Source organism: Camarhynchus parvulus, unplaced genomic scaffold (assembly GCF_901933205.1).
Source record: "Camarhynchus parvulus unplaced genomic scaffold, STF_HiC, whole genome shotgun sequence".
NCBI lineage: Eukaryota > Metazoa > Chordata > Aves > Passeriformes > Thraupidae > Camarhynchus > Camarhynchus parvulus.
Genome location: NW_022148237.1, coordinates 666893 through 693217, shown reverse-complemented (window position 1 = coordinate 693217; position 26325 = coordinate 666893). Strand labels below are relative to the sequence as shown.

Sequence of the window (26325 nt, the reverse complement as noted above, 5' to 3'; positions counted from 1 at the left end):
ACAGGGGGGGACCCCAAAATCCTCCACGACCCCCGGGGAGGGGCAGATCTGTGGGGTCTGGGGGCACCCCAATACCCCCCCAAGAAACTGGGCCCAGTTTGGGGGTGTCCCACCCCCCCCCCTCCCCTCACATGTTTTGGGGGGTCCCAGCCCCCCCCCCATGACCCCATTTCCCCCCCCCGTGACCCCATTATTTCCCCCCCATCCCCCCAAATCCAGGCCACCCCGACTATTTTTATCCTCCTGCCCCAATTCCCATTCCCGGGGGGCTCCTGGGGCCCCCCCGACCCCAATTCCCGCCCTCAAGGTGACTTTGGGGGGGTTGGGAAAGAGAACAGAGAGAGGGGGGACACCCAAAATCCCCCCCCAAAAACCCCAAAACTCACCTGGAAGCTCCTCTGCACCCGAGCCCGGGCCAGGACCCGCCCGCAGCAGGGGGGGGGATCCGGGGGGGCTCCCGGCAGCTCCTGCACCCCCCGAGGGGCTGGGGGGCGATTTTGGGGGGGGATTTAGGGGGTTTGGGAGGGGGTTTAGAGATTTAGGGGACCCCCAGTGGGGCTCGGGAGGAGATTGAGAGGATTTAGGGGGTCCCCAGAGAGGTTTTGGGGGGCTCTTAAAGGATTTGGGGATTGGGGGTGTCCCTGAAGGGGTGCCAGAGAGGTTTGGGGGGGGGTCTCTGGGGGCTTTTGGGGGTCTCTGGGAGTGGTTTTGGGGGTCTCTGAGGGGGTTTTGGGGTCTCTGGGGGGTTTGGGGGTCTCTGGGAGTGGTTTTGGGGGGTCTCTGGGGGATTTTGGGGGTCTCTGGGGGATTTTGGGGGTCTCTTACCCCTCCCCAGCGCTTCGGGGTCGAGATCTCGGGTGAGGGGTCCTGCGGCTGCCACTGGAAAAGGGGGGGGGGGGGGGTCGGGGGGTCTGAGGGGAGTCTGGACCCCCTCAGGACCCCCCAGGACCCCCACCCACCTGTGAGGGTGCAGAGGGGCCCCCCCAGGGCCCCCCCCGCCGTCAGGGCCACCAGCAGCGCTCCCCGTCGGGGCTCCCCATTTTTGGGGGTCCCCAGAACGACCAGGAGCTGCTCCAGGACCTGCAGGGCCGGAAGAGGTGGGGAGAGCCCAAAACCCCCGAAAAAACCCCAAAAATCCCCCTGAGCCCCTTCCCCAAGAGCTCTCCTCGTTCCAAGGGAGCCCAGAGACCCCCAAAGTCCCCCTGAACCATTCTTGGGACCCCCGAGACCCCCCAGATCCCCTCAAAAACTTCCCTCGGGACACTCGACCCCTCATAGAGACCCCTTAGGAGCCCCCCACCCTCTTTAGTGACCACTGATCCCTCAGAGTGACACCCAGAGAGCCCCCCCCATACTCACCAAGCCCCACAACCCTCCTTAGTGACCCCTCAGAACCCCCAAAATCACCCCCACGGACCCCCAAAGCTCCCACAACCCTCTCTAGTGGTCCCTGACCCTACAAAACCCAAAAAACCCACAAAAAAACCAACAAAACCCCTCACCCCCCTCACGGCCGCCTCCGCCATCTTTGCCCCCCTCACGCCGCGAGCGCCCCCTGGCGGGCGGGAAGGGCAGGTGGCGGGAAAATTGGGGGCGTGGCTTCCGCCCTCATCGCCATGGTAACAAGCGGGGAGGGGGCGTGTCCAAGGGGCGTTGCCGTGGTGACGGCAGAGGGGGCGTGGCCCGCAGGCCCCGCCCCCCGGGGTGTGATGAGCTGCCGCGGGCTCAGCGCGCGCCGCGGCCGCAGCGCAGGTAAGGGGGGGGGGGCACACCTGGGGGGGCTCAAACGGGGGGAGACCCCCCCCAAAACCACCCCAAACCCACCCTCAGAACCCCCCCAGGGGTCCCGCAACCCCCCCCGGCCCCGCTGATCCCCCCGCGCCTCCCCGGGCACTGCGGCAGCGGCTCCGCATCCCCGGGCAGGGCCCCCCTGCACTGCCCCGGAGGGGTTTGGGGACCCCCCACCCCCAAATTCGCGTGTTTGTGTCCCCAAACCCACCCCCCGACCCCCCCGGCGCTGCGGGCGCTGATCCCCGTTAAGAGCATTAACGGGGGGGGGAGTGCGGGGGGAGCGGGGGGCTCTGGGGGGGCTCTGGGCAGCCGGGGGAGGGGGCTCGGAGGAGATTTGGGGGTCCCGCGGAGGAATTTGGGGCGCTCGGGGTTTGTTTGAGAGGATTTGGGGGCGCTCAGGGTGACCCGGAGAGTTTTTGGGGGCTCTAATGATGGGGGGGGCTCGGAGGAGATTTGGGGGTCCCGGGGGGAATTTGGGGGGGCTCAGGGGGGTCTTTGGAGAGACTTGGGGGGGGCTCCGTGGAGTTTGGGGGTCCTGGGGGGGCTCGGGGTGACCCTGAGAGTTTTGGGGAGGGGTCTCAGGAGGAGGGGGGAGGAACTTCGGGGAGTTTTGGGGGTCCCGTAAAGGAACTGGGGGGTGGGGTCCGGGGGGGGTCTCGATTTATTATGGGGGGGGTCTCACCTGAAGGTGAAGTTTGGTGAAAGGTTTGGAGGGGGTCTCAATCAATTCGGGGAAATTCCTGTTAGTTGGAGATGTTTTTATTAATTTGGGGAGGGGGTCTTGCTTAATTTGAAGCGTTCTTCATTAATTTAGGGCGCATTCCCTTAATTTGGGGGGGGGGCCTCTGCATTAATTTAGGGAAAAATTCTCAATTCCAGGAGCGTTTTAATTAATTTGGGAGGGGGGCCCCATTGGGGGTCTCCGTTAATTTGGGGGGGTCTCCGTTAATTTGAGGGGGGTCTCCGTTAATTTGAGGAGGGGTCTCCCTTAATTTAGGGGGGGTCTCCCTTAATTTGAGGAGGGGTCTCCGTTAATTTGGGGGGGGTCTCCGTTAATTAGAGGAGGGGTCTCCGTTAATTTGAGGGGGGTCTCCGTAATTTGAGGGGGCTCCCTTATTATTGGGGGTCTCCTGTTAATTTGAGGAGGGGTCTCCGTTAATTTGAGGGGGGTCTCCGTTAGAGTCTCCGTTAATTTGAGGAGGGGTCTCCGTTAATTTGAGGAGGGTCTCCGTTAATTTAGGGGGTCTCCGTTAATTTGAGGAGGGGTCTCCGTTAATTTAGGGGGGGGTCTCCGTTAATTTGAGGAGGGGTCTCCGTTAATTTGGGGGTTTCCGTTAATTTAGGGGGGGGGGTCCCCGTTAATTTCCGGCTCCCCCCGAGTCACTTTGAGGAGGGGTCGCCCCCCAAAGTGACCAAACCCCCCCTCCGCCCAATTTTTCCAGCTCCTCCCTGAGCTCTCCCAGCGCCGCCCCCCCCCCAAATTTGGGGGTCCCCCAAAGGCCGCCATGCTGTCCCCCCCCCCCTACGACCCCCTGGAGCTGCCGCGCTTCAGCGACCCCCGCTGGGAGGGGGAGGGGGGCGCGGGGGGGCCCGAGGAGGAGGAGGAGGAGGAGGAGGATGAAGGCTCCGCCCGGCGCTTCGAGCGCTCCCGCATCAAAGCCTTGGCAGGTACGGGAACCCCAAAAATGGGGGGAAAGGGGAAAAATTGGGGGGGGGGAATTGGGAAAAATTGGGGAGAAATGGGGAAAAATTTGGGGAAAAAGAGGGGGCAAAAATTGGGGTGGGGAAAGATGAAAAAAGTGTGAAAAAAGTGTGAAAAAATGGGGGAAAAATGGAAAAAAAGAATCGGGGGGAAAAGCGGGAAAAAAAGTGAGAAAATGCAGAAAAATAGAGGGGATATATAAAAAACGGGGGGGTTGTGAGGAAAGGGAAGGGAAAGTGTAAAAATTGGGGTAAAGCGGACAAAAAGTGAGGAGAAAAGTGTAAATGCTGTGGAGGAAGTGAAAAAATGGGGGAGAAAGATGAAAAAGTGGGGGGAAAGTCCTAAAATTGGGGGGAAGTGTATAAAAATTGGGAGGAAAGTGGAGGAGAGTGAAAAAATGGGGGGAAAGTGGAAAAATTTGTGGGGAACGCACAAAAAATTGGGGGAAAGGGCAAAAAATTGGAGGAAGCAGGAAAAAAATTGAGAGAAAAGTGAAAAAAATGGAGGGAAATGCACAAAAAGTGGGGGAGAAGTTCAGATGTTGGGGGGAAAGTGGAATAAATGTGAAGAAAACACAAAAAGTGGGATAAAAGTGCAAAAATTAAAGGAAAAGTGCAAAAAAATGAGGGGGAGAGTGCAAAAAATTGGGGGGAAGCAAAGAAAAAAAGGAGAAAAACACACAAAAAATGGGGGAAAGGGTAAAAAATGGGAGAGGAACTCAAAAAATTGGGGACAAAGTCACCAAAAATATGGAAAATCCCCAAAAATTGGAGTTGGGAGCCCTGGAATGTTGGAGGGGGCAAAAAAACCAGTGAGGGAAACACAAAGAAAGTGATGGAAAAGTGGAAAAAATGGGAGAACAGCCCCAGAAAATGGAGAAAACGACCCAGAAAATGATGGGAAGTGCATCAGGAATATGAGAGAACCCAAAAATGGGGATGGGGAACCCACAAATTGGGGAGATGGACCCCAAAAATGGGGAAATCAGCCCAAAAATGTGAGGGGACAGCAAAAAAAAAAAAAAAAAAAAAAAGAGAAAAATTGGGCAAAAAATCCTTCAAAATAGGAGGAAAAGTCCGGAAAAGAGGTGGAAACACCCAAAAAATATGGGAGACGCCAAAAATGGAGATGGGGGGATCCCAAAATGTGGGAACGATCCCTAAAAATCCGGGGGAAAACCTCAAAAAGGGAGAAAACCCCCCAAAAATGGGGGCGGATTATGGAAAAATGGGAGGAACGCCGCACAAATTTCTCTTCCCAATCACCCCAAACACCCCCCAGGACAAACCCCCAACCCCCCCAGTCACCCCCAGACCCCCAAACTCCCCAGGACCCCCCTCAGGAGCCCCCCAAGGACCCCCCAAATCCTCTTAGCGTTAATCCAGCGCCGGCTGGTGCGGGGATCCCCCCGGGACCCCCTCGGGGGCTGCGACCCCTGGGGGGCTTTGGGGGGAAATTTTGGGGGTTCCGGACCCCCCCGTGCCCCCCCCAGATGAGGCCGGGGATGTGCAGAAGGAGGGGAGGGGGGTTGAGTGGGATTTGGGGGGTCTGGGGGATTTGGGGGGGTCTGGGGGATTTTGTGGGTCCTGGAACCCCCCGTGCCCCCCCCAGATGAGCACAAGGTCCTGGAGAAGGATGGGGGGGGGTCTCAGGTGGGGTTTGGGGTCTCTGGGTGGGGTTTGAAGGATCTGGGTGGGCTTTGGGTGGTCTGGGGGGATTTGAGGGGCTTTTGGGGGGGTTTTAGGGGGGGTTTTAGGGGATTTTGGGGGTCTCTGACCCCCCCGTGCCCCCCCCCAGACGAGCGCGAGGCCGTGCAGAAGAAAACCTTCACCAAGTGGGTGAATTCTCACCTGGCGGGGGGGGCGCACCTGGGGGACCTTTACAGCGACCTGAGGGACGGGCGGCTCCTGCTGAGGCTGCTCGAGGGGCTCTCGGGGGAGACCCTGGTGAGTGCGACCCCTCCCCAAACTGGGGACACGCCCCTCAAAGGAGAACCCCCCATCCCCCGCAAAAAAAAAAAACAAAACAGGAAACCCCCCAAAAAACCAGGAATCTCCCGATGGGGACCCTCCCCAAAACAGGGAAATCCCTGTGGGGACCCCCAAAAAGGGATCCCCAAAAAGGGACCCCCAAAAAGGCACCCCCAAAAAGGCACCCCCAAAAAGGGATCCCCAAAAAGGGACCCCCAAAAAGGGATCCCCAAAAAGGGACTCCCGGCTGCTCGAGGGGGTCTCAGAGGGGGTTCCTGGTGAGTGCGACCCCTCCCCAAATTGGGGACACGCCCCTTCAAAGGGAACCCCCCCCAAAAAACAGTAATCCCTCCCCCCCAATGGGGACCCTCCCCGAAATGGGGAAATCCCTGTGGGGACCCCCAAAAAGGGTCCCCCAAAAAGGGACCCCCGGCTCCTCAAGCAGCTCTCGGGGGAGACCGTGGTGAGTGCGACCCCTCCCCAAATTGGGGACACGCCCCTTCAAAGGGAACCCCCCCCAAAAAACAGTAATCCCTCCCCCCCAATGGGGACCCTCCCCAAATGAGGGAAATTCCTGACAGTGCCCCCTTGCCCTGAGTGGGGGGTTCCTGATGATGCCCCCCCACCCTGGGGGTCTCTCTAACGCCGCCCCCCGCCCAGCCGCGCCCCACGCGGGGCCGCATGCGGATCCACTGCCTGGAGAACGTGGAGAAGGCGCTGCGCTTCCTGCGCGAGCAGCGCGTGCACCTGGAGAACGTGGGCTCGCACGACATCGTGGACGGCAACCCCCGCCTGACCCTCGGCCTGGTCTGGACCATCATCCTGCGCTTCCAGGTGGCCCCCCCGGCACCGCCCGGAGCCAGGGAAATGGGGCGGGGGGCGCGGGAAATGGGGCGGGGGGCGCGGGAAATGGGGCGGGGGGCGCGGGAAATGGGGCGGGGCGCGGGAAATGGGGCGGGAAATGGGGCGGGGGCGCGGGAAATGGGGCGGGGGAAATGGGGCAGGGGGCGCGGGAAATGGGGCGGGGGTGCGGGAAATGGGGCGCGGGAAATGGGGCGGGGAGCGCGGGAAATGGGGCGGGGAGACCCCACCCTGCCGGGGGCTGTGCCCATCCTGGAGCTGCCATGGGGGGTTTGGGGTCATTTAGGGCGGTCCTGGGGGGTTTGGGGTCATTTTGGGGAGTCCTGGAGCTGCCCTGGAGGGGTTTCGGGGTCATTTTGGGGGGTCCCAAACCCATCCTGGGGTGTTCGGGGTCATTTCGGGGGGTCCCAAAACTGCTCTGGGGTCTCCGTTTGGTCACAGAAATCCCCAGATCTTCTCCAAGCTCCTTTTGGGGGTCTCACACCCATTTTTGGGGGTCCTGACCCCACCACGGGATGCTTGCACCCATTTTGGGGGTCCCAGACCCACTTTAGGATGTCCTTAAGCCCAATTTGGGGGTCCCTGGCCCCGTTTTTGGGTCCCCCCCAGATCCAGGACATCAGCGTGGAGACCGGGGACACGCGGGAGAGGAAATCGGCCAAGGACGCGCTGCTGGCCTGGTGCCAGATGAAAACCGCGGGGTGAGGAGTCCCGGGGGGGTTTGGGGGGTCCCGGGGGGGTTTTGGGAGTCCTGGAGGGGTTTTGGGGGTCCTGGGGGGTCTGGGTGGTCTCCATGTGGCTCAGGAGGCTCCGGGGTGCTCTATGGGGCTTTGGGGGGCTCTGAGTGGTCCCTAAGGGGACTCAGGAGGGACCTGTGAGGTCTGGGGGGTTCCCAGAGGGTTTTGGGGGTCTCCGGGAGGATTTTGGGGGTCTCTGACCCCCCCCGGACTCCCCCCCCAGGTACCCCAATGTGAACGTGCAGAACTTCACCACGAGCTGGAGGGACGGGCTGGCCTTCTGTGCCCTCATCCACCGGCACCGGTGCGGGACCGAGGGGCTGGGGGGGCTGGGGGCTGGGGGGGGGGGGGGCTGGGGGGGGTGGGGAGGGGGCTGGCGGGGGGGATGTGGGGGTTATAGGGCAGTGGTTATGGGGTGGGAGTCTGTGGGGTTATGGGGCAGGGTTAGGGGTTATGGGGTGCTCTGGGTCAGTGGTTAGTGGTTAGAGGTCAGTGGTCAGTTATGGGTTAGAGGTCAGTGGTCAGTGGTTATGGGCCGCTATGGGGCAGTGGTCAGTGGCTGTGGCTCAGTGGTCGGTGGTTAGAGGTCAGTGGTCAGTAGTGAGAGGTTATGGGGTGCTGTGGGTCAGTGGTTATGGGTCAGTAGTCACTGGTCAGTGGTCAGTGGTCAGTGGCTGTGGTCAGTGGTCAGTGGTCAGTAGTTATGGGTCACTGGTCAGTGGTCAGTGGTCAGTGGTCAGTAGTTATGGGTCAATGGTCACTGGTCACTGGTCAGTGGTCAGTGGTCAGTGGTCAGTAGTTATGGGTCACTGGTCACTGGTCAGTGGTCAGGGTCACTGGTCAGTGGTCAGTAGTTATGGGTCACTGGTCACTGGTCAGTGGTCACTGGTCAGTGGTCAGTGGTCAGCTGTCCGGTCGTCCCCAGGCCGGAGCTGCTGGACGTGGGGTCGCTGCGCGGAGCCAACGCCCTCCACAACCTGCAGAGCGCCTTTGGCGTGGCCGAGCGCGAGCTGGGGGTCACCCGGCTGCTGGACCCCGAGGGTGAGGGGCTGGGGGGATTTGGGGGGGGGATTTGGGGGTCTCTGGGTGGATTTGGGGGTCTGACCCCCCTGTACCCCCAGATGTGGCCGTGGAGCAGCCGGACGAGCGGTCAGTGCTGACCTACGTGGCTGCGCTCTACCATCACTTCTCCAGGATGAAGGCGCTGGCCGTGGAGGGAAAACGCGTCGGGAAGGTCCGGGGTGGACAGACGGACACAGGGGTGGACAGATGGACACGGGGTGGACAGACGGACACGGGGTGGACACAGGATGGGGGACACAGGGGTGGACACGCAGGTGGATGGAAAGGGAACGGGTGGAGCAGGAAGGGGTGGACAGATGGACGGTGGACAGATGGACGGACAGACAATGGGCAGATGGTGTTGGGGGGGTGGGGACTGGACAGAATCCATGGGAATGGGTGAAGGGGGGGGAGGGAGGGACAGATGGGGGATGGACAGAGGGATGGAAGGGGGATGGACAGAGGGATGGAGGGGGGATGGACAGAGGGACAGAGGACAGAGGGACAGAGGGGATGGACAGAGGGACAGATTTATCAGAAAGAGGCAGAGAAGGAGGCAGATGGATGGACAGGGGGATAAATGGACAGAGGGGTATGGGGATGGATGGATGGATGGATGGATGGATGATGGATGGACAGACGGACGGATGGACGGATGTTGGATGGACTGATGGATGGATGGGCAGACGGGTGGATGGATGGACGGAAGAATGGACAAATGGATGGATGTTGGATGGATGGATGTTGGGTGGATGCGGGGGAGGAGCCAGAAGCCATGCCCATGGCCGCACCGTTCGATGGCCGGCCCGTTGGCAGGTGCTGGAGGCAGCGCGCGAGGCCGAGGGCCTGGCCGGGCGCTACGAGGCGCAGGCGGCCGAGCTGCTGGGCTGGATCCAGCGCTCGCTGCTGCTGCTCACGGACCGGCGCCTGCCCCGCGGCATCCCCGGCCTGCAGGGGCAGCTGCAGGCCTTCAGCGCCTACCGCACCACCGAGAAACCGCCCCGGTGAGACACCCCCGGCTCTGCGGGCTCTGGGGGCTCAACTGAGGGGTCTGGGGGCTCCCTGAGCGGTCTGGGGGCTGAACTGAGGGGTCTGGGGGTCTGGGGCTCCCTGAGCAGTCTGGGGGCTCACTGCTGGGGTCTGGGGGCCCCAAAGGGGGTTTGGGATCTCGCTACTGGGGTCCAGAGGCTGCCCAGAGGGGTTTGGGGTCTCAGGAGGGGGTTTGGGGTCTCCCCAGTGGGTTTCAGGTTCCCTCTGAGAGGTTTTGGGGCATCCCTGGGACTCAGGGTGTGTTTTAGTGTCCCCCTGGCGTATTTTGGGATTCTCTCTGTGAGTTTGGGTTCCCCCCAGTGTATTTTGGGTGTCCCCGGTGTATTTTGGGGTTCTCTCGGTGAATTCTTTTGGGGTCCCCCCAGGTTTGAGGACAAGGGCTCCCTGGAGGTGCTGCTGTTCTCGCTCCGGAGCCGCCTCCGCGCCAACAACCAGAGACAGTTCGTGCCCCGGGAGGGGACGCACAGCGCCGACATCAACAGGGTGACAGCCACGGGGACACGGGGACACTGGGGGGACATTGGGGACACAGGGATATTGGGGGGGACACAGGGGATCCCCACAGCGCCGACATCAACAGGGTGACAGCCACGGGGACACGGGGACATTGGGGACATTGGGGACAGGTCCAGGTGCCCCAGGTGACAGGTGTGCCAGCTGTGCAGGTGCCCAGGTGACACATGTGCCCCAGGTGACACATGTGCCCCAGGTGACACAGGTGCCCAGGTGACACAGGTGACAGGTGACACAGGTGACAGGTGCCCAGCTGTGCAGGTGCCTCAGGTGACACAGGTGACAGGTGCCCAGGTGACACACGTGCCCCAGGTGCCCAGCTGTGCAGGTGCCCAGGTGCCCCAGGTGCCCAGCTGTGCAGGTGCCCAGGTGACCGCGCTGTCCCCGCAGGCGTGGGAGCGGCTGGAGAAGGCGGAGCACGGCCGGGAGCTGGCGCTGCGCTCGGAGCTGCTCCGGCAGCAGCACCTGGAGCAGCTGGCCGCCAGGTTCCACCGCAAGGCCGCGCTCAGGGAGACCTGGCTGGGGGACAACCAGCGCCTGGTGGCACAGGTGACACCCCAGGGACCCCTGAGACCCCTCCCCAAACAACCCCCAGTCAGGGACGATGAGCACCTGGTGGCACAGGTGACAGCGGGACCCCCGGCCCATCCCAGTCAGGGACAACCTGGTGGTGCAGGTGACCCTGAAGCCGCCCCCAGCCCAGGGGACTTCCCCTTGTCCCCCCCCTTTGTCACCCCTCAGTCCCTTTTTTTTCTCCTCCAGGACAATTTTGGGGATGTCCCCGGCGTGTCCCCTCCCTCACCCCCATTCCCCCCCGACCCAGGACAATTTCAGGGGGTCCCTGGAGTTTCCCCCCCACTTTTTACCCCTTCTCCCCCCTTTCCCACCCCGGAATGATTTCGGGGGGTGTCCCTGAAGTGTCCCCTCCCTCACCTCCCTTTCCCCCCCCCAGGACAATTTCGGGGGGTCCCTGGGGGGGGTCGAGGCCGCGCTGCGCAAGCACGAGGCCATCGAGAGCGACATCGCCGCCTACGGGAGCCGCGTGCGCGCCGTCACCGCCGTGGCCGCCGAGCTGGAGGCCGAGTGCTATCACGACATGGGCGGCATCGCGACACGGCGCGACCACGTGGTGTCGCTCTGGGAGGCGCTGCGGGCTCAGGTGGCGGCGCGGCGAGAGCGGCTCCGGGCGCACCTGGAGCTGCAGCGGCTCCTGCGCGACCTGGAGCACCTGATGGGCTGGATGGAGGAGATGGAGGTGGGGAGGGGGCTGCGAGGGGGTGGGATCCCCTCGTGGGACCCCCCGTGACCCCCTCGGTGTCCCCAGGTGCGGCTGCAGTCGCGGGATTTCGGGCAGCACCTGAGCCAGGTGGACGATCTGCTGCAGATCCACGCCCTGGTCGAGGGGGACGTGGCGGCCCAGGCCGAGAGGGTTCGGAGTGTGGGGGCGGCGGCCGAGCGCTTCCTCGGGGAGGGGGGCGGTGAGTGACCCCCAAAACTGGGAACCCCAAAATTGGGATCCTCGGGATGCCCTGGAACCCCCAAACCCAGGGACACCTGAATCCCAGGACCCCCACCCACCTGAGACTCCCAAAAGCGGGACCTAGCAGAACCCCAAAATGAACCCCCAAAAACTCTGACCTCCAAAAACCGAGACCCCAAAACACCGAATCCCTGAATCCGGGGACCTCCAAATCCCAGACCCCCACCACCCCCAAACTCTGGCTCTCCCAAATCTTCAGCATCCCCGAATCCCAAACCCTGGGACCCCCGAAAATCAGCATCTCTAAACACCATGCCCCTGAACCCTGGGGGATTCCAGCCCCCAGGACCCCCAAACCCCGAGAGCCCCGGACCCCCCCAGCCCCGCTGACTCCCCCCGTGTCCCCCAGGGTACCGCCCGTGCCCCCCGGAGCAGCTGCGGGCCCGCGTGGCGGCTCTGGAGCTGCGCTACCGGGGGCTCTCGGCGCTCTCGGCGCAGCGGCGGCTGCGGCTGGAGCGCTCCCGGCGCCTCTGGAAGTTCCTGTGGGACGCGGGCGAGGAGGAGGCCTGGATGCGGGAGCAGGAGCGGCTCCTGCGCTGCCCGGAGCTGGGCCGGGACCTGCCGGGAGCCCTGAGGATGCTGAGCCAGCTCGAAGCCATCCGAGGGGCGCTGGGGGGACGCGCGGGGCCGCTGCAGCAGCTGCTGGAGCGGGGCCGGGAGCTGCTGGCGCAGGGAGCCCCCGACGGAGCCGCCCCTGGATCAGTTGAAGCCACCCCCGGGTCAGCTGAATGCGCTGCCGGATCAATGGGAAGCGCAAAACCCGCGGAATCCGCTGCTGGATCCACCGCCAGATCCACGGGACCCCCGGAATCCAAGAACGCGTCCCTGGAATCCCCCCCTGCATCCACGGGGGGACTCTCGGCATCCTCCGCCAAACCCTCGGAACGCCCCGACGGCTCCACGGAGCCCAGCGGGGGACGCACAGCCCCCCCTGCGGGACCCCCGGGCCCCGCTCCCGGCTCCCCGGACCCCGCGGCCGCCGTGTCCCGGCGGATCCGGGAGCTGGAGTCGCTCTGGGCGGCGCTGCCGGCGCTGGCGGGGGCCCGGGAGCGGCGGCTCCGCGCGGCCGCGGGGCGATTCCAGCTGGACGCGGAGGCGGCCGAGGCCGAGGCGTGGCTGGCGGCCGCCGCCCGGCGAGTGGCGGCGCCGGAGCTCGGCCACGACGAGCGCTCGGCGGGGATGCTGGAGCGGCGTTTGCGGGAGCTGCAGGACGAGATGCGGCGGCGAGGGCCGGCGCTGGCGGCGCTGCGGGAGCAGGCGATGCCCGGAGATGCCGCCGACCTTCCCGACGTGCTGCCGGGGCTGGCGGAGCGGCTGGCGGAGCTGGAGCGGCGGCACCGGGAGCTGGAGGAGCGGGCGGAGCTGCGGCGCCTGGAGCTGCGGGACGCGCTGGGATTGTTCGCGGCGCGCAGCGAGGCCGATGCCTGCGCGCTCTGGGTGGGCGAGAGGGAGCAGTGGCTGCTCTCCATGGAGATTCCCGAGCGGATCGAGGACCTGGAGGTGGTGCAGCAGCGGTGAGCACCCCGTGCTGCACCGTGCCAGTCCCGGAGTTATTCCCAAAGTTATTCCCGGCAAGTCTCGGAGCGCCCGTGGTCGCCCCCACTGGGATTCCCCCAGGAATTTTCCCAAGAATACACAGGATCGCCCCGTTAGGATTTTTTTCCTCAGGATGTCTCCAGTATTCCCAATATTCCCGGTGTTCCCTGAATTCCTACCTCCACCACAACATTCCCAGTGTCCCAGGTGTTCCCGTTTTCCCAGAATTTTCACTTCCAACACAGTATTCCCCATACTCTCTCAATTCTCACCTCAACCTGAGATATTCCCAGCATTCCCAAAATTCCCACCTCCAACACCGCATTCCCAGTGCTCTCAAAATTCCCCAAATCCCCACCTCCAGCGCAGTAGTCCCAGAATTTGTGGCATTCCCAGGATTTCTGGCATTCCCACCTCTGGCACGGCGTTGCTGGGGTTTCCAGCGTTCCCAGCTCCGGCTCGGCATTCCCGGAATTCCCGGAATTCCCGGTCACTCCCGCTCATTCCCGGCGCTCCCGCAGGTTCGAGACGCTGGAGCCGGAGCTGGCGGCGCTGGCGGCGCGCGTGGCCTCCGTGGGCCGCGTCACGGAGGAGCTGCGGGGATCCGGGGACAGGAACCGGGAGAGCGCCCGGGACACCTGGGAGCAGCTCCGGGACAGGTGGGGGCGGCCCCGGCGGGGCCATTCCGATCTGAGATTGAGGGTAGATCCGGGCAGGGATGGATTTTCCCGGCGCTCAGGGAGGTGTTCCAGGCAGGGACGGGTTCTCTGGGCAGTCAGGGATGCTCCAGGGATGCAGGGAGGTGTTTTCCTGGCCGGGATGCTCTGGGAAAGGATGGATTCTCTGAGTCGGGACACTCCAGGGATGGATTCTCGGGGCTGGGACGCTCCGAGCGTTCCCCGGGCTCTGTCCCACCGTGCCCCGATCCCGCCCGTGCCAGGTGGGAGCGGTTCCGTGCGCTGGCCGAGCGCAAGAAGGTGGCGCTGACCGCGGCGCTGAACATCCACAATTTCCGCCTGGAATGCCACGAGACGCGGGGCTGGATGCGGGAGAAGACGGCGGCGATCGAGGCCACGCGGGCGCTGGGCCGGGACCTGGCGGGGATCACGGCGCTGCAGGGGAAGCTGTCGGGGATGGGGCGCGACCTGGACGCCATCCAGGGAAAGCTGCGGGAGCTGCGGGCCGAGGGCGAGAAGCTGCAGGGGGAGCAGCCGGAGCGAGCGCCCGAGATCCGCGAGGAGCTGGCGGGACTCGAGGCCGAGTGGGACGCGCTGCGCCGGTGCCACCGGAGCCGCGAGGAGTCCCTGGGGCAGGCGCGGCGGCTCCAGGGCTTCCTGCGGGACCTGGCGGCGCTCCAGGCCTGGCTGTCCCGCACCCGCGCGGCCGCGGGCTCCGAGGATGTCCCCGCGTCCCTGGCCGAGGCCGAGGGCTCCCTGCGGCAGCACGAGAGCCTCCGCACCGAGATCTCGCACTACGGCGCCGATTACCGGAGCGCCCGCGCCGCCGGCCGGGAGGTGACGCGGGGACAGACGGACGCGCAGAGTCTGTCCCTGCTGCAGCGCCTGGAAGCGCTGGATGCGGACTGGGAAGAGCTGGGCCGGGTGTGGGAGAAGAGGCAGCGGCTCCTGGCCCAGGCTGTCGCCTTCCACGTGTTCCTGCGGGACGCCAAGCAGGTGGAGGGGACGCTGGGGAAGCAGGTGAGGGGAACCGGGGGTGTTCCGGGGGATCCGGGGCTCCGGTGCCATCCCGGTCCCGATCCCGATCCCGGTCCCGACCCGCAGGAGCACACGCTGGCCCACACGGAGATGCCGGGCACGGTGCCGGGGGCGGAGGCGGCCGTGCGGAGGCTGGAGGAGTTCCTGGTCGCACTGGACACCGGCACCGAGCGCGTCCGGGCGCTCACGGACACCGGGAGGAAGCTGCTGGGCGAGGGCGGCGTCCACGCGGAAAAGGTGCGGGAGACGGTGGAGTCGGTGGAAAGCAGGTGAGAGACCCGTCCCAGTCTGTCCCAGTCTGTCCCAGTCCGTCCCAGTCCAGCCCATCCCCTGGGAATGGGGTCTCTCACCCCTCCTGGCCCTGGCACAGGCACCAGAAGATCCGGGAATCGGCCCAGGAGCTGCTGGGGCGGCTGCGGGATAACTGGGAGCTGCAGAAGTTCCTGCAGGATGGCCAGGAGGTGAGACGGGATCAGGATTGGGATGGGATTAGGGTGGAGATCGGGGATGGATTGGGTTAAAATGGGGATGAGGTGAAGAGGAGAACTGGGCTGGGATGGGACTGTGGGAAGAGATCTTGACCAGTGTCCCTGATCCCATTCCTGTTCCCATTCCCATTCCCGTCCCTGCCCCATTCCTGTCCCCGTTCCCAGCTGACGTTGTGGCTGAACGAGAAGCTGCCGGTGGCTCGGGACGTGTCCTACGAGGGCACGCGGGACCTGCAGGGCAAGTGGCAGAAGCACCAGGCCTTCGCCGCCGAGCTCGCGGCCAACCGGGGCTGGCTGGAGGCGCTGGAGAAGGTGGGAACAGGGGAAAACAGGGGGAAAACGGGGGGAAAACTGGGGGGAAAATTGGGGGAAAACTGGGGTGAAAATTGGGGAAAACGGGGAAAACTGGGGGAAAATTGGGGAAAACTGGGGAAAGAAAAGGGGAAAACAGGGGAAAACGGGGAAAACTGGGGGAAAATTGGGGGAAAACTGGGGGGAAAATTGGGGGAAAACAGGGGGAAAACGGGGGGAAAACTGGGGGGAAAATTGGGGGAAAACTGGGGTGAAAATTGGGGGAAAAGGGGGGGAAAACTGGGGGGAAAATGGGATCCAGGAAGGGGCGGCCCTTGGGAAATGTGGGATATGGGAGTGGGGGTGGAGTCACAAAATTCCGTGGGTCCAACCTCAGTGATTCTGTGATTCCATGGGTCCAATCTCAGTGATTCCGTGGTTCTGTGGGTCCAGCCTTAATAATTCCATGACTCCATGGGTCTGGTTTTGATGATCTCACCGTTCCATGGGTCCAATCTTCACAATCCCACAATTTACTGGGTCAACCCCAAGGATCCTGTTTAGCATTGACAATTCCTGACTTTTTGGGTCCAACCTTGATGGTTCCATGGGTTTCAATAATCCCACCATGCCATGTGCCCAACCCTCATCACCCCACAACTAAACGTGTCCAACCTCAACAATTCCACGAAATTCCAACTTTGACATTGCCCATTCTGTGATGGTTTTGGGTCCAACCTTGATGGTTCCATGGGTTTCAATGATCCCACCACCCCACGTGTCCAATCCCCATCACCCCACAACTAAACAGGTCCAACCTCAGCAATTCCACAGAGTTCCAACCTTGACATTGCCCATTCCGTGATGGTTTTTGGTCTCTCCCGTAACTCTGTGCTGCCATTCCCGTGTCCCACAGGACGGCGAGCAGCTGGCACGGGCACGTCCAGCCCTGGCCGGACAAGTGACCGCCCCCCGGCAGGAGCTGCGGGCGCTGTGGGCTCAGGTGGAGGCGGCGGCGGCCGCCAAGGGCCGGGGTTTGGCCGAGGCCGCGCGCGCCGAGAGCTGCGCCCAGGCCTGCGCCGGACTGCGCTCGTGGCTGGCCGGAGTCCGCGCCCAGCTCCGCTCTGGCCACTGCGGCCAGGACCTGACCAGCGTCGGGGTCCTGCTGACCCGGCACCAGGTCAGGGCTGGGAAATGGGGCTGCGGGGAAGGGGGTGAAGGTTTGGGGTGTGGGGTTCAGGTGCAGGTTTGGGGGGCGGGTTTTGGGTGGCTTTAGGGTGCGGGTTTGGGATAAGCAGGTTTTGGGGTGAAGTTTTAGGGTGCAAATTTTGGGATGTGAAGGTTTTTGGGTGAAGATTTCTGATGCAGGATTTGGGTTCAGCTTTTTGGGGTTCGGGTTTTTGGGCGCAGGTTTTGCAATGCAGATTTGGCGGTGTGGATCTATGATGCAGGATTTGGCTGCAGCTTTTAGGATTCAGGTTCTGGGGTGCAGATTTTGGGGTTCCCAGGGGGTCCCTGACCCCCCAATCCCCCTCAGCTGCTGGAGGATGCAGGTGCAGGGGTGGAGATTTTGGGGTTCAGATTTGGGGGAGTCCCTGACCCCCCAATCCCCCTCAGCTGCTGGAGACGCTGCGGGAGCAGGAGGTGGGGGCTCTTTGGGGTGCAGATTTTGGGGTTCCCGGGAGTCCCTGACCCCCCAATCCCCCTCAGCTGCTGGAGACGCTGCGGGAGCAGGAGGTGGGAGGCCCTTTGGGGTGCAGATTTTGGGGTTCCCAGGGGTCCCTGACCCCCCAATCCCCCTCAGCTGCTGGAGACGCAGGCGGCGCTGCGGGAGCAGGAGGTGGGGGCGCTGCGGGCTCAGGCCGGGGGGCTCAGCCCGGGGCACCCCCGGAGCGCGGGGGTGCAGGAGCAGGTGCGGGAGCTGGAGCAGCAGTTCCGGGAGCTGCGGGAGCCGCTGCGGGAGCGCGGGCGGAGCCTGGCGGCCGCCAGGGAGCTGCACCAGTTCCGGAGGGACCTGGAGGATGAGCTGGTGAGTGAGGGGACCCCAAAATCCTGACCCTGAATCTGTGAACCCCGCCCCATTCCTGATCCCAAATTCCGGACCCCGAATCTCTGAACCCCAAATTCTCCCCCCCATGGCTGCTCCGGACCCCCAGTCCTTGAGTCCCCCCCATCCCTGTCCCCGCAGTGTCCTGGACCCCCTGTGACCCCCATGTCCTCAGTGACCCCGATGTCCCCAATGTCCCTGATGTCCCCAATGACCCCACTGACCTCATGTCCCCCCCATGTCCCCAGCTGTGGGTGCAGGAGCGCCAGGCCCTGGCCATGTCCACGGACCACGGCAAGGACCTGCCCTCGGTGCAGCTGCTGCTCCAGAAGAACGAGGTGGGTCACAGAGTCCCCAAATGTCCCCCTGTGTCTCCCCAGGACTTATTCCATGACCTCCACAGACCCCACAGACCCCTCAGTTTGCCCCATAAAGCCCCCAGACCTCCTAGACCCCACACTTTCCTCCATGAACCCATAAACCCCCCCATAAACTCTCCCATAGACCCCAGGCGCCCCAATTTGCCCCATAGACCCCCCAATTTCCCCCATAAACCCCTCCCAAACCCCTAATTTCCCCCATAAACCCCACCACAGACCCCCTCGATCCCCCAGTTTCCCCCACAGACAACCCATGACCCCCATAACACCCCCCCAGACCCCCCAATTTCCCCCATAACCCCCAATTTCCCCCAGTTTCCCCCATAAACCCCCCCTAGACCCCCCAATTTCCCTCATAAACCCTCCCCAGACCCACCAGACTCCCCAGTTTCCCCCATAACCCCCCCAGACCCCCCAATTTCCCCCATAACCCCCCAATTTCCCCCAGTTTCCCCCATAAACTCCCCTAGACCCCCCAATTTCCCCCAATTTCCCCCCCGGCCCCGCAGACGCTGCAGAAGGAGCTGCAGGGCCGCGAGCGCCGCGTGTCGGAGCTGCTGGAGCGGGGGCCGCTGCCCGGCCCGGGGGTCCCGGCCCCGGCGGTGCCCGGGGGGGGGGTCCCGGCTCTGAGGGAGGCCTGGAAGGAGCTGAGGGCGCAGGTGGAGCGGAGGCAGCGGCGCCTGGAGGCCGCCCTGGCCGCGCAGCGCTTCCTGCGCGACGCCGCGGCCGCCGAGGCCTGGCTGGGAGAGAGGGAGCTGCACATGCTGGCCCAGGACAAGGCCAAGGTGGGGCGCAGGGCCGGGACCCCCCCCCAGGGCCGGGACCCCCCAGGGCCGGGACCCCCCAGGGCCGGGACATCCCCCTGGGAATGGCAGAGGCACCCCCAGTTTGTGGGGGGGTGGGGAGGGGAAGGGGTTGGGGGGGGTTTGGGGGTCTGGGGGGGGTTTGGGGGTGTCTGGGGGGGTCTATGGGGAGTCTGTTTTGGGGGGGGGAGGGTTTGGGGGGTTTGGAGGGTCTGGGGGGTCTGTGGGGTGTCTGTGGAGGGGTTTGAGGTGTCTGGAGGGTCTGTGGGGGGGTCTGTGGTGTGTTCGGGGGAATTGGGAAGGGTTTACTGGGGTTTGGGGTGTCTGGGGGGTCTATGGGGTGTCTGGAGGATGTATGGGGGGTTCGGTGATGCGTTCAGGGGGGTTGGGAAGGGTTTATGGGGTCTTTGGGGTTTTTATAGGGTCTTTGGGAGGTCTGGGGGGGTCTGTGGGGGGGCAATAAGGGATTTCTGGGGATCAGAGGGGATTTGTGGGCATCTGTGGGGTCTGGAGGGTCTCTGAGTGGCCTGGAGGGGTCAGGGGCACCCCCAGGACCTGCTGGGGGGTGGTGACACCGCCGTGACCCCCCCCTTGGTGTCCCCAGGACGAGCCGGGCGCCCAGGCCATGCTGAGCCGGCACCTGGGGCTGGAGCAGGAGCTGCGCGACTACGGCGGCACCGTGGAGCTGCTGGCAGAGCAGGGCCGGGCCATGGCGGGCAGCGGCCACCCCGACGGGTGGGGACACCCTGGGGACACCCCGGGGACCTGCACGGCCACTGTGGCCCCTGACAGCCCTGTCCCCTGAGGTCCCTGTGTCCCCTGTCGCCATGTCCGTTGTCACTGATATCCCCGTGTGTCCCCTGACATTGCTGTCCCCTGTCCCTGGTGACACCCCTGTCCCTGTGTACCCCTGTTCCCGGTGTTCATGTGTCCCCCGACCCTCCTGTCCCCTGTCCCTTGGGTGACATCACTGCCCCCTGGTGACATCTCTGTCTCCTGGTGGCACCACTGTCCCCTGGGTGACACCTCTGTCCCCTATCCCCTGGTGACACTGCTGTCCCCTTCTGCTTGGGTGACACCACTGCCCCCTGCCCCTTGGGTGACACCACTGCCCCTCTGGTGACACCGCTGTCCCCTGTCCCGCGCAGCGAGCGGCTCCGTGCCCGCGCGGCGCAGCTGCAGCGCCTCTACGCGGGGCTGTGTCACCTGGCCGGGGAGCGCAGGGCCGCCCTGCAGGGCCACCACCGGCTGTGCCAGCTGCGCCGCGACCTCGATGACCTGGAGCAGTGGATCTCGGAGAGAGAGGTGGTGGCGGCGTCCCGGGAGCTGGGGCAGGACTTCGAGCACGTCACGGTGAGGGGACACTGAGGGGACACGGGAGACATGGGTGTGGTGACACGGAGGGGACACAGGGGGACACTGAGGGGACACGGGGGACAAGGGTGTTGTGACACTGACCCCCTGTCCCTTGTCCCCGTGTCCTCTGACCCCTGTCCCCTGTCCGCTTACCCCATCCCGTATCCCCCTGACCCCTGTCCCACGTCCCCTGTCCCATGTTCCCCTTGTCCCTGTGTTCCCTGACCCCTGTCCTGTGTCTCCTGTCCCCCGTCCCCTCTCCCAATCCCTTGTCCTCCTGTCCCCTGTCCCGTGTCCCCCTGTCCCCATGTCCCCCCCTGTCCCCCATCCCATCCCATCCCATCCCATCCCATCCCATCCCATCCCATCCCATCCCATCTCCTGTCCCCCTGACCCTCCCTGACCCCTGTCCTGTGTCCCCTGTCCCTTGTCCCCCTGTCCCCCTCTCCCTGTGTCCCCCTGACCCCCTGTCCCTTGTCCCCCTGTCCCATGTCCCCTGATCCCGTGTCCCATGTCCCCCTCTCCTCCATCCCCTGACCCCATGTCCCGTGTCCCCCCGTCCCCTGTGCCCTGACCGTGTCCCGTGTCCCCGCAGCTGCTGCGGGACAAGTTCCGCAAGTTCTCCCGGGACACGGGCGGGCTGGGCCAGGAGCGGGTGGACGCGGCCAACGCGGCGGCGGCGGCGCTGATCTCCGGGGGCCACCCGGCGCGCGGCCGTGGCCCAGTGGCAGGCGGGGCTCAACGAGGCCTGGGCCGAGCTGCTGGAGCTGGTGGCCACGCTGGGCGCAGGAGCTGGCGGCGCGCACGACCTGCAGCGCTTCGCCGCGGCGCCCGGCAGGTGCTGGAGCAGCTCCGCGCCAAGGCCCGGCAGGTGCCCGAGGAGCTGGGCCGGGACCTGCGCGGGGCCGAGGGGCTGGAGAGGCAGCACCGCGCCTTCGAGCACGACGTGCAGGCGCTGAGCGCGCAGGTGAGGGGACAGGGGACAGGGAGGGACGGGGAGGGCAGCGCGCCTTCCAGCACGACGTGCAGGGGGGATAGGTGGAGACAGGGAGGGCACAGGGAGAGGACAGATGAGGGGACAGAGACAGGTAAGGGGCAGGTGAGGGACACAGTGCAGTGCAGGAGGTGGTTGTGAGTGGGATATGTCACCTGTACCATGTCACACCTGTCCCGTGTCACACATGTCCCACCTGTGCCATGTCCCCAGGTGACGGCTGTCCAGGACTCCGCAGCCCGCCTGGCCGCGGCGTACGCGGGCCCGCGGGGCCGAGGAGCTGCGGGCGCAGGAGGGCGCGGTGGCCACGGCCTGGGCCGAGCTCCGCGGCGCTGCCAGCGCCGGCGCCGCCTGCTCGGGGACAGCGTGGAGCAATTCCGGTTCCTGCGCGCCGCCCGCGACCTGCGGCTCTGGATGGACGGAGTGCAGCTGCAGCTGCAGGCCCGCGAGAGGCCCAGGTGGGACTGGGGGCATGGGGACACTGCGGGGACACCGCGGGGACAGGGGGGACACTGCAGGGATGGGAGGGACATGGGGACACCATGAGGATATGGAGGACATGGGGACACCGTGGTGACCCCATCGTGACCCCCTGGTGTCCCTGTCCCCTGTCAGGGATGTCACCGCGGCCGAGCTGCTGATCCAGCAGCACCAGGGGCTGCGGGCGGAGCTGGAGGCGCGCGAGGGCTCCTGCTTCGGGGCCGCCGTGGCCGCGGCCACCGCGCTGCTGCAGCGCGGCCACCATGACGCCGACAAGGTGGGACAGGCCTGGCACCGTGCCACCCCGTCCCTGTGTCACCATGGCACCCCATCCCTGTGTCACCCTGTCACTGTGCCACCCACCCTGTCACTGTGCCACCCCATCCCTGTGTCACCCTGTCACTGTGTCACCCCAGCCCTGTGCCACCCTGTCATCGTGTCCTCACCCCTGTGTCACTCTGTCACCGTGTCCTCATCCCCGCCTCTCCATCCTTGCCACTGTGCCCAAATCCCCAGCCCCACATCCCTCATTCAAATCCTCATCTCCAGCGTGCTGTGCCCATCCTGTGTCCACTCGTGTCCTCATCACTGTCCCTGTGTCCCACCTCTGTATCTCTGTCCCCGTGTCCTTGTCCCCATCCTGTCCCCGAGCTTGTCCCTGTCCCCATCAGCGTGTCCCAATCTTTGTCCCCACCCCTGTCCCGTGTCCCCCCAGCTGTCCCAGGAGCTGGCTGAGCTCCAGGAGCGCCGCAGGGACATCGGGGAGCGCTGGCAGGACAAGCTGGAGTGGCTGCAGACCGGTGAGGACTGGGGGACCCACATGTCCCCTGTGTCCCCCTGATGTCCCCGGTGCCCCGTCTCAGTGCCCAGTGGTGGCTCAGGGATGGCTCAGGGGTGTCCCTGGTGGCACCGTCCCGTGTCCCCAGTGCTGGAGGTGCTGGTGTTCGGGCGCGATGGCCGAGGCCAGGCTGGCCATGGTGGCTGTGCCCTGTGTCCCCTCTCAGCACCCAGGGGTGGCTCAGGGGTGGCACAGGGATGGCACAGGGGTGGCACAGGGGTGGCACAGGGGTGTCTCAGGGGTGGCACAGGGGTGTCTCAGGGGTGGCACAGGGGTGGCTCAGGGGTGGCACAGGGTGGCACAGGGGTGTCTCAGGGGTGGCACAGGGTGGCACAGGGTGGCACAGGGGTGGCACAGGGATGGCACAGGGGTGGCAGGGGCAGGGGTGGCACAGGGGTGGCTCAGGGGTGGCTCAGGGGTGGCACAGGGGTGGCACGGGGTGGCACAGGGGTGGCTTAGGGGTGGCACAGGGTGGCTCAGGGGTGGCACAGGGGTGGCACAGGGGTGGCACAGGGATGGCACAGGGGTGGCTCAGGGGTGGCTCAGGGGTGGCTCAGGGGTGGCTCAGGGGTGGCACAGAGATGTCCCTGCCCCCGGTGACCGTCCCCGTGTCCCCAGTGCTGGAGGTGCTGGTGTTCGGGCGCGATGCGGCCACGGCCGAGGCCTGGCTGGCCAGCAGGGAGCCCCTGGCCCGCGCCCCCGAGCTGGGCTCCAGCCTGGCCGAGGCCGAGACCCTCCTCAAACGGCACCAGAGCTTCCAGAAGGCAGCGGCTGCCTGGGAGGAGAGATTCGCTGCCCTGAGCCGCCTCACCACGGTGGGGACACGGGGGACAGGGGGGACATGGGGGACATGGGGGGAAAATGGGGACATGGGGGGACATGGGGGGAAAATGGGGACATGGGGGGACATGGGGGGAAAATGGGGACATGGGGGGACGCAGGGACAGGGGGGGAAAATGGGGAGGGGGACATTGAGGACATGAGGGGGACATGGGGAGAAACTGGGGGAAAAATGGGGTGGAAATGGAGACACAGACGTGGGGGGACGGGGAGGGAAAATGGGGGAGAAATGGGGACACGAGGAGATGGGGACATCGGGAGGACATGGGGGGGAATGAGGAGGAAATGGGGAGGGGGCCCAGGGGGGAATGCAGGGAGGGGAAGTGGGGGGCACAGGGAAGGGGACACAGGGGATGTGGCAAGGACAAGGGGAGGGTGGCACTGGGGCCACTGTGACCCCAAGGGGACACGGGGGGGCTGAGAGTCCGTGTCCCCCCCACGCCCTCGGGGGGGTCCCCATGGGATCCCTGTGTGTCCCCCCCATCCCCGGGGTGTCCCTGACCCCCCCGACCCCCCAGCTGGAGGAGAAGGAGCGGCGGCGGCGGCAGGAGGAGGAGGAGGAGGAGGCGAGGAAGCTGCAGCCCCCCGAGCCCCCCCCGGCGCAGGGGACCCCCCCGGTGGTGCCCCCCGAGAGCCGGGATGGGGGAGGGGGCGGGGAGGGGCCGAGGTGAGGGGGGGGCGGGATGGGGGAGGGGATTTGGGGGCAACATTGAGGTTTAGGGGGTTGGGAGACCCCCGGGTTTGGGGGGGACACCCTCGGAGGGGGGGGTGGGATTTGGGGAGGGGGTTCTGGGGGTGACAGGGGGGTGTCCCCCGTGTCCCCCCCAGGGCCCCGCCCACCCCCCAGAGCCGCCCCCCGGAGCCCCCGGCCCTCAACGGGATCCGCCCCGACGGCGCCGCGAGCCAGGTAACCCCCCCGAGCCCCCCAGTGCGGGGGGGACACCCCCGGACCCCCCCTCGGTGGGACCCCCCCCTCAGCGCTGTCCCCCTGCCCAGGTCCCCAGAGGGGCGCAGGAGGGGGGGCCCGGCCGGGGGGGCGGCGGCCACGCTGCCCCCCCGCGCCCCCCCCCCGCCCGAGACCCTCGAGGGGGGGCTGTGCCGGAAACAGGAGCTGGAGGCGCCCGGCAAGAGAGCCACCAACCGGTGAGGGGGGGACAGCTGGGGGACAGCTGGGGACACCTGGGGACAGCTGGGGACAGCTGGGGACAACTGGGGACACATTGGGGACAGCTGGGGACAGCTGGGGACAAATTGGGGACACATTGGGGACAGCTGGGGACACCTGGGGACACCTGGGGACACCTGGGGACACATTGGGGACACATTGGGGACAACTGGGGACACCTGGGGACACCCTAGGCACACCCTGAGGACATGGCCAGGCCTTGGGGACACCCTGGGGACACATTGGGGATACCTGGGGACACCCTGGGGACACCTGGAGACATCCTGGGGACATGGCCTGGCCCTGGGGACACTTGGGGACACCCTGGGGACACCTTGGGGACAGTCTGGGAACATGGCCCAGCCTTGGGGACACCTGGAGACACCTGGAGACATCCTGGGGACAGCCTGGGAACACTGCTGGGCATTGGGGACACCCTGGGGACACCTTGGGGACACCGCCCAGGCTTGGGGACACCTTGGGGACAGCCTGGGGACTCACTGGGGACACCACCTGGCCTTGGGGACATGCCCCATTCATAGCCACGCCCCTTTTACCTTCACACACAAACCACACCCCTTCACACACCCCGTGTCACGGCCTTTTATGGGCATCCTGGCCCCGCCCACACGACCGCGCCCTGCGATGGCCACGCCCATTGAGTGCCACGCCCTTCCCTTAAAGTCACAACGGCCCCCAGGTCCTGGCAGAGCCGGGGCTGTGTCCTGGGAGGGTGGGGGTCCCCTAAACCCCCCCTGTGCCCCCAGGTCCTGGCAGAGCCTGTACTGCGTGCTGCGGGGGGGGGTCCTGAGCGTGTTCAAGGACGCGCGGGGGGCGGGGGCGGGGGTCCCGTACCACGGCGAGCCCCCCGGCCCCCTGCGCGGCGCCCGCTGCCAGCCCGCCACCGCCTACCGCAAACGGAAACACGTCTTCAGGCTGGGGTACGGGGGGGATTGGGGGAAATGGGGGGGGAAATTGGGGAGAGAATAGGGAGAAAACTGGGGGGAAATTGGGGAGAGAATAGGGAGAAAACTGGGAAAAATTGAGGGAAAAATGGGGGAAATTTGGGGGAAAATTGGAGGAAATTGGGGGGGAGATGAGGGAAAATTGGGGGGAATTGGGGGAAAATGGGAGGTAAATTGGGGGGAAAATGGGGCGGAAAATGGGGAGAGAATAGGGGAAATTGGGGAAATGGGGAGAAAAATGGAGCAAAAATGGGGAGGAGACGGTCAAAAAATGCAGAAGAAAATGAGGGAAAATGGGGCAAAAATTGGGCGAGAACAGGGTGGGAAATGGGGAAAAAATGGGGAGAAAGGGATAAAAAAATGAGAATAATGGGGCAGATGTGCAGGGAAATGGTTAAAAATAGTGGGGGGGAGATGGGGGAAAATGGGGGGACACGAGGGGGTCACAACGGGGCTGGGGGGGGTGCTGGAGGCTGATCCCGGCCCCCCCCCCAGGCTGAGCGATGGGAAGGAATTCCTGTTCCAGGCTAAGGACGAGGTGAGACCCGACCCCCCCCTGCACTGTCCCCTCGGTGTCCCCGGATGTCCCCTGCCCCCCCACCCCTCGCTCTCCTTCCCCTCTCCCTCCCCCCCCTGTCTCCACTCCTCCCCCTCCCCCCCTTCTCCCCGGATGTCCCCTGCCCCCCCCCGTGTCCCCACTGTCCCCTCGGTGTCCCTGGATGTCCCCTGCCCCCCCCCGTGTCCCCACTGTCCCCTCGGTGTCCCCCCCAGGCCGACATGGCCCTGTGGCTCCGGGGGATCGAAGCCGCCGCCGGGGCCGTGCCGGGCTCGGGGGGGCCCCGGGAGGGCTCGGGGGTCCCCGGGGGTCCCCCCAAGGGGATGTCGAGGGCCCTGAGCCTCCCCCCGGTGCCCCCCCCGGCCGAGGGAGCCCCCCGGGCCCGCGAGCACAAGGAGAGGGAGAAACGCTTCAGCTTCTTCAAGAAGAACAAGTAGAGCTTGAGAGTTTGGGGGTCCCGCAGGCACGGAGGGACACGGGGGGCTCAGTGTGTGTCCCCCTCCCCTGTCCCGGTGATGTCACCGTGCAGCCCCCACCCCAATAAAGTGATTGGAGACAGAGACTGGGGGGTCTGAGTGTGCTGGGGAGAGGGGCGGGGGGGATTGGGGGGGGACTGGGGGGCACTGGGAGGGAACTGGGATGGAC

The 26325-nt window shown here is 65.2% G+C and overlaps 2 protein-coding genes across 2 annotated transcripts in view; both read left to right on the top strand.

Moving 5' to 3' along the window:
* FAU (FAU ubiquitin like and ribosomal protein S30 fusion) overlaps positions 1 to 26325 on the top strand; it is a 581541-nt gene that overhangs the window by 88631 nt on the left and 466585 nt on the right. The window lies entirely within an intron of this gene.
* SPTBN2 (spectrin beta, non-erythrocytic 2) lies at positions 1617 to 26117 on the top strand. Its single transcript, XM_030969910.1, is given in 40 exon segments — positions 1617 to 1752; positions 3271 to 3459; positions 5291 to 5439; positions 6124 to 6297; positions 6934 to 7025; positions 7285 to 7365; positions 7987 to 8102; positions 8183 to 8295; positions 8940 to 9127; positions 9539 to 9656; positions 10077 to 10235; positions 10639 to 10941; positions 11011 to 11164; positions 11576 to 11908; positions 12197 to 12740; positions 13284 to 13421; positions 13703 to 14459; positions 14544 to 14746; positions 14848 to 14938; positions 15131 to 15277; positions 16173 to 16436; positions 17061 to 17285; positions 17552 to 17641; positions 18193 to 18468; positions 19091 to 19221; positions 19635 to 19839; positions 20438 to 20544; positions 20546 to 20661; positions 20664 to 20809; positions 21050 to 21106; positions 21108 to 21174; positions 21177 to 21294; positions 21452 to 21593; positions 22032 to 22116; positions 22773 to 22969; positions 23823 to 23901; positions 23999 to 24137; positions 24927 to 25100; positions 25620 to 25662; positions 25896 to 26117. Coding segments are annotated over 40 exon segments (7068 nt in total).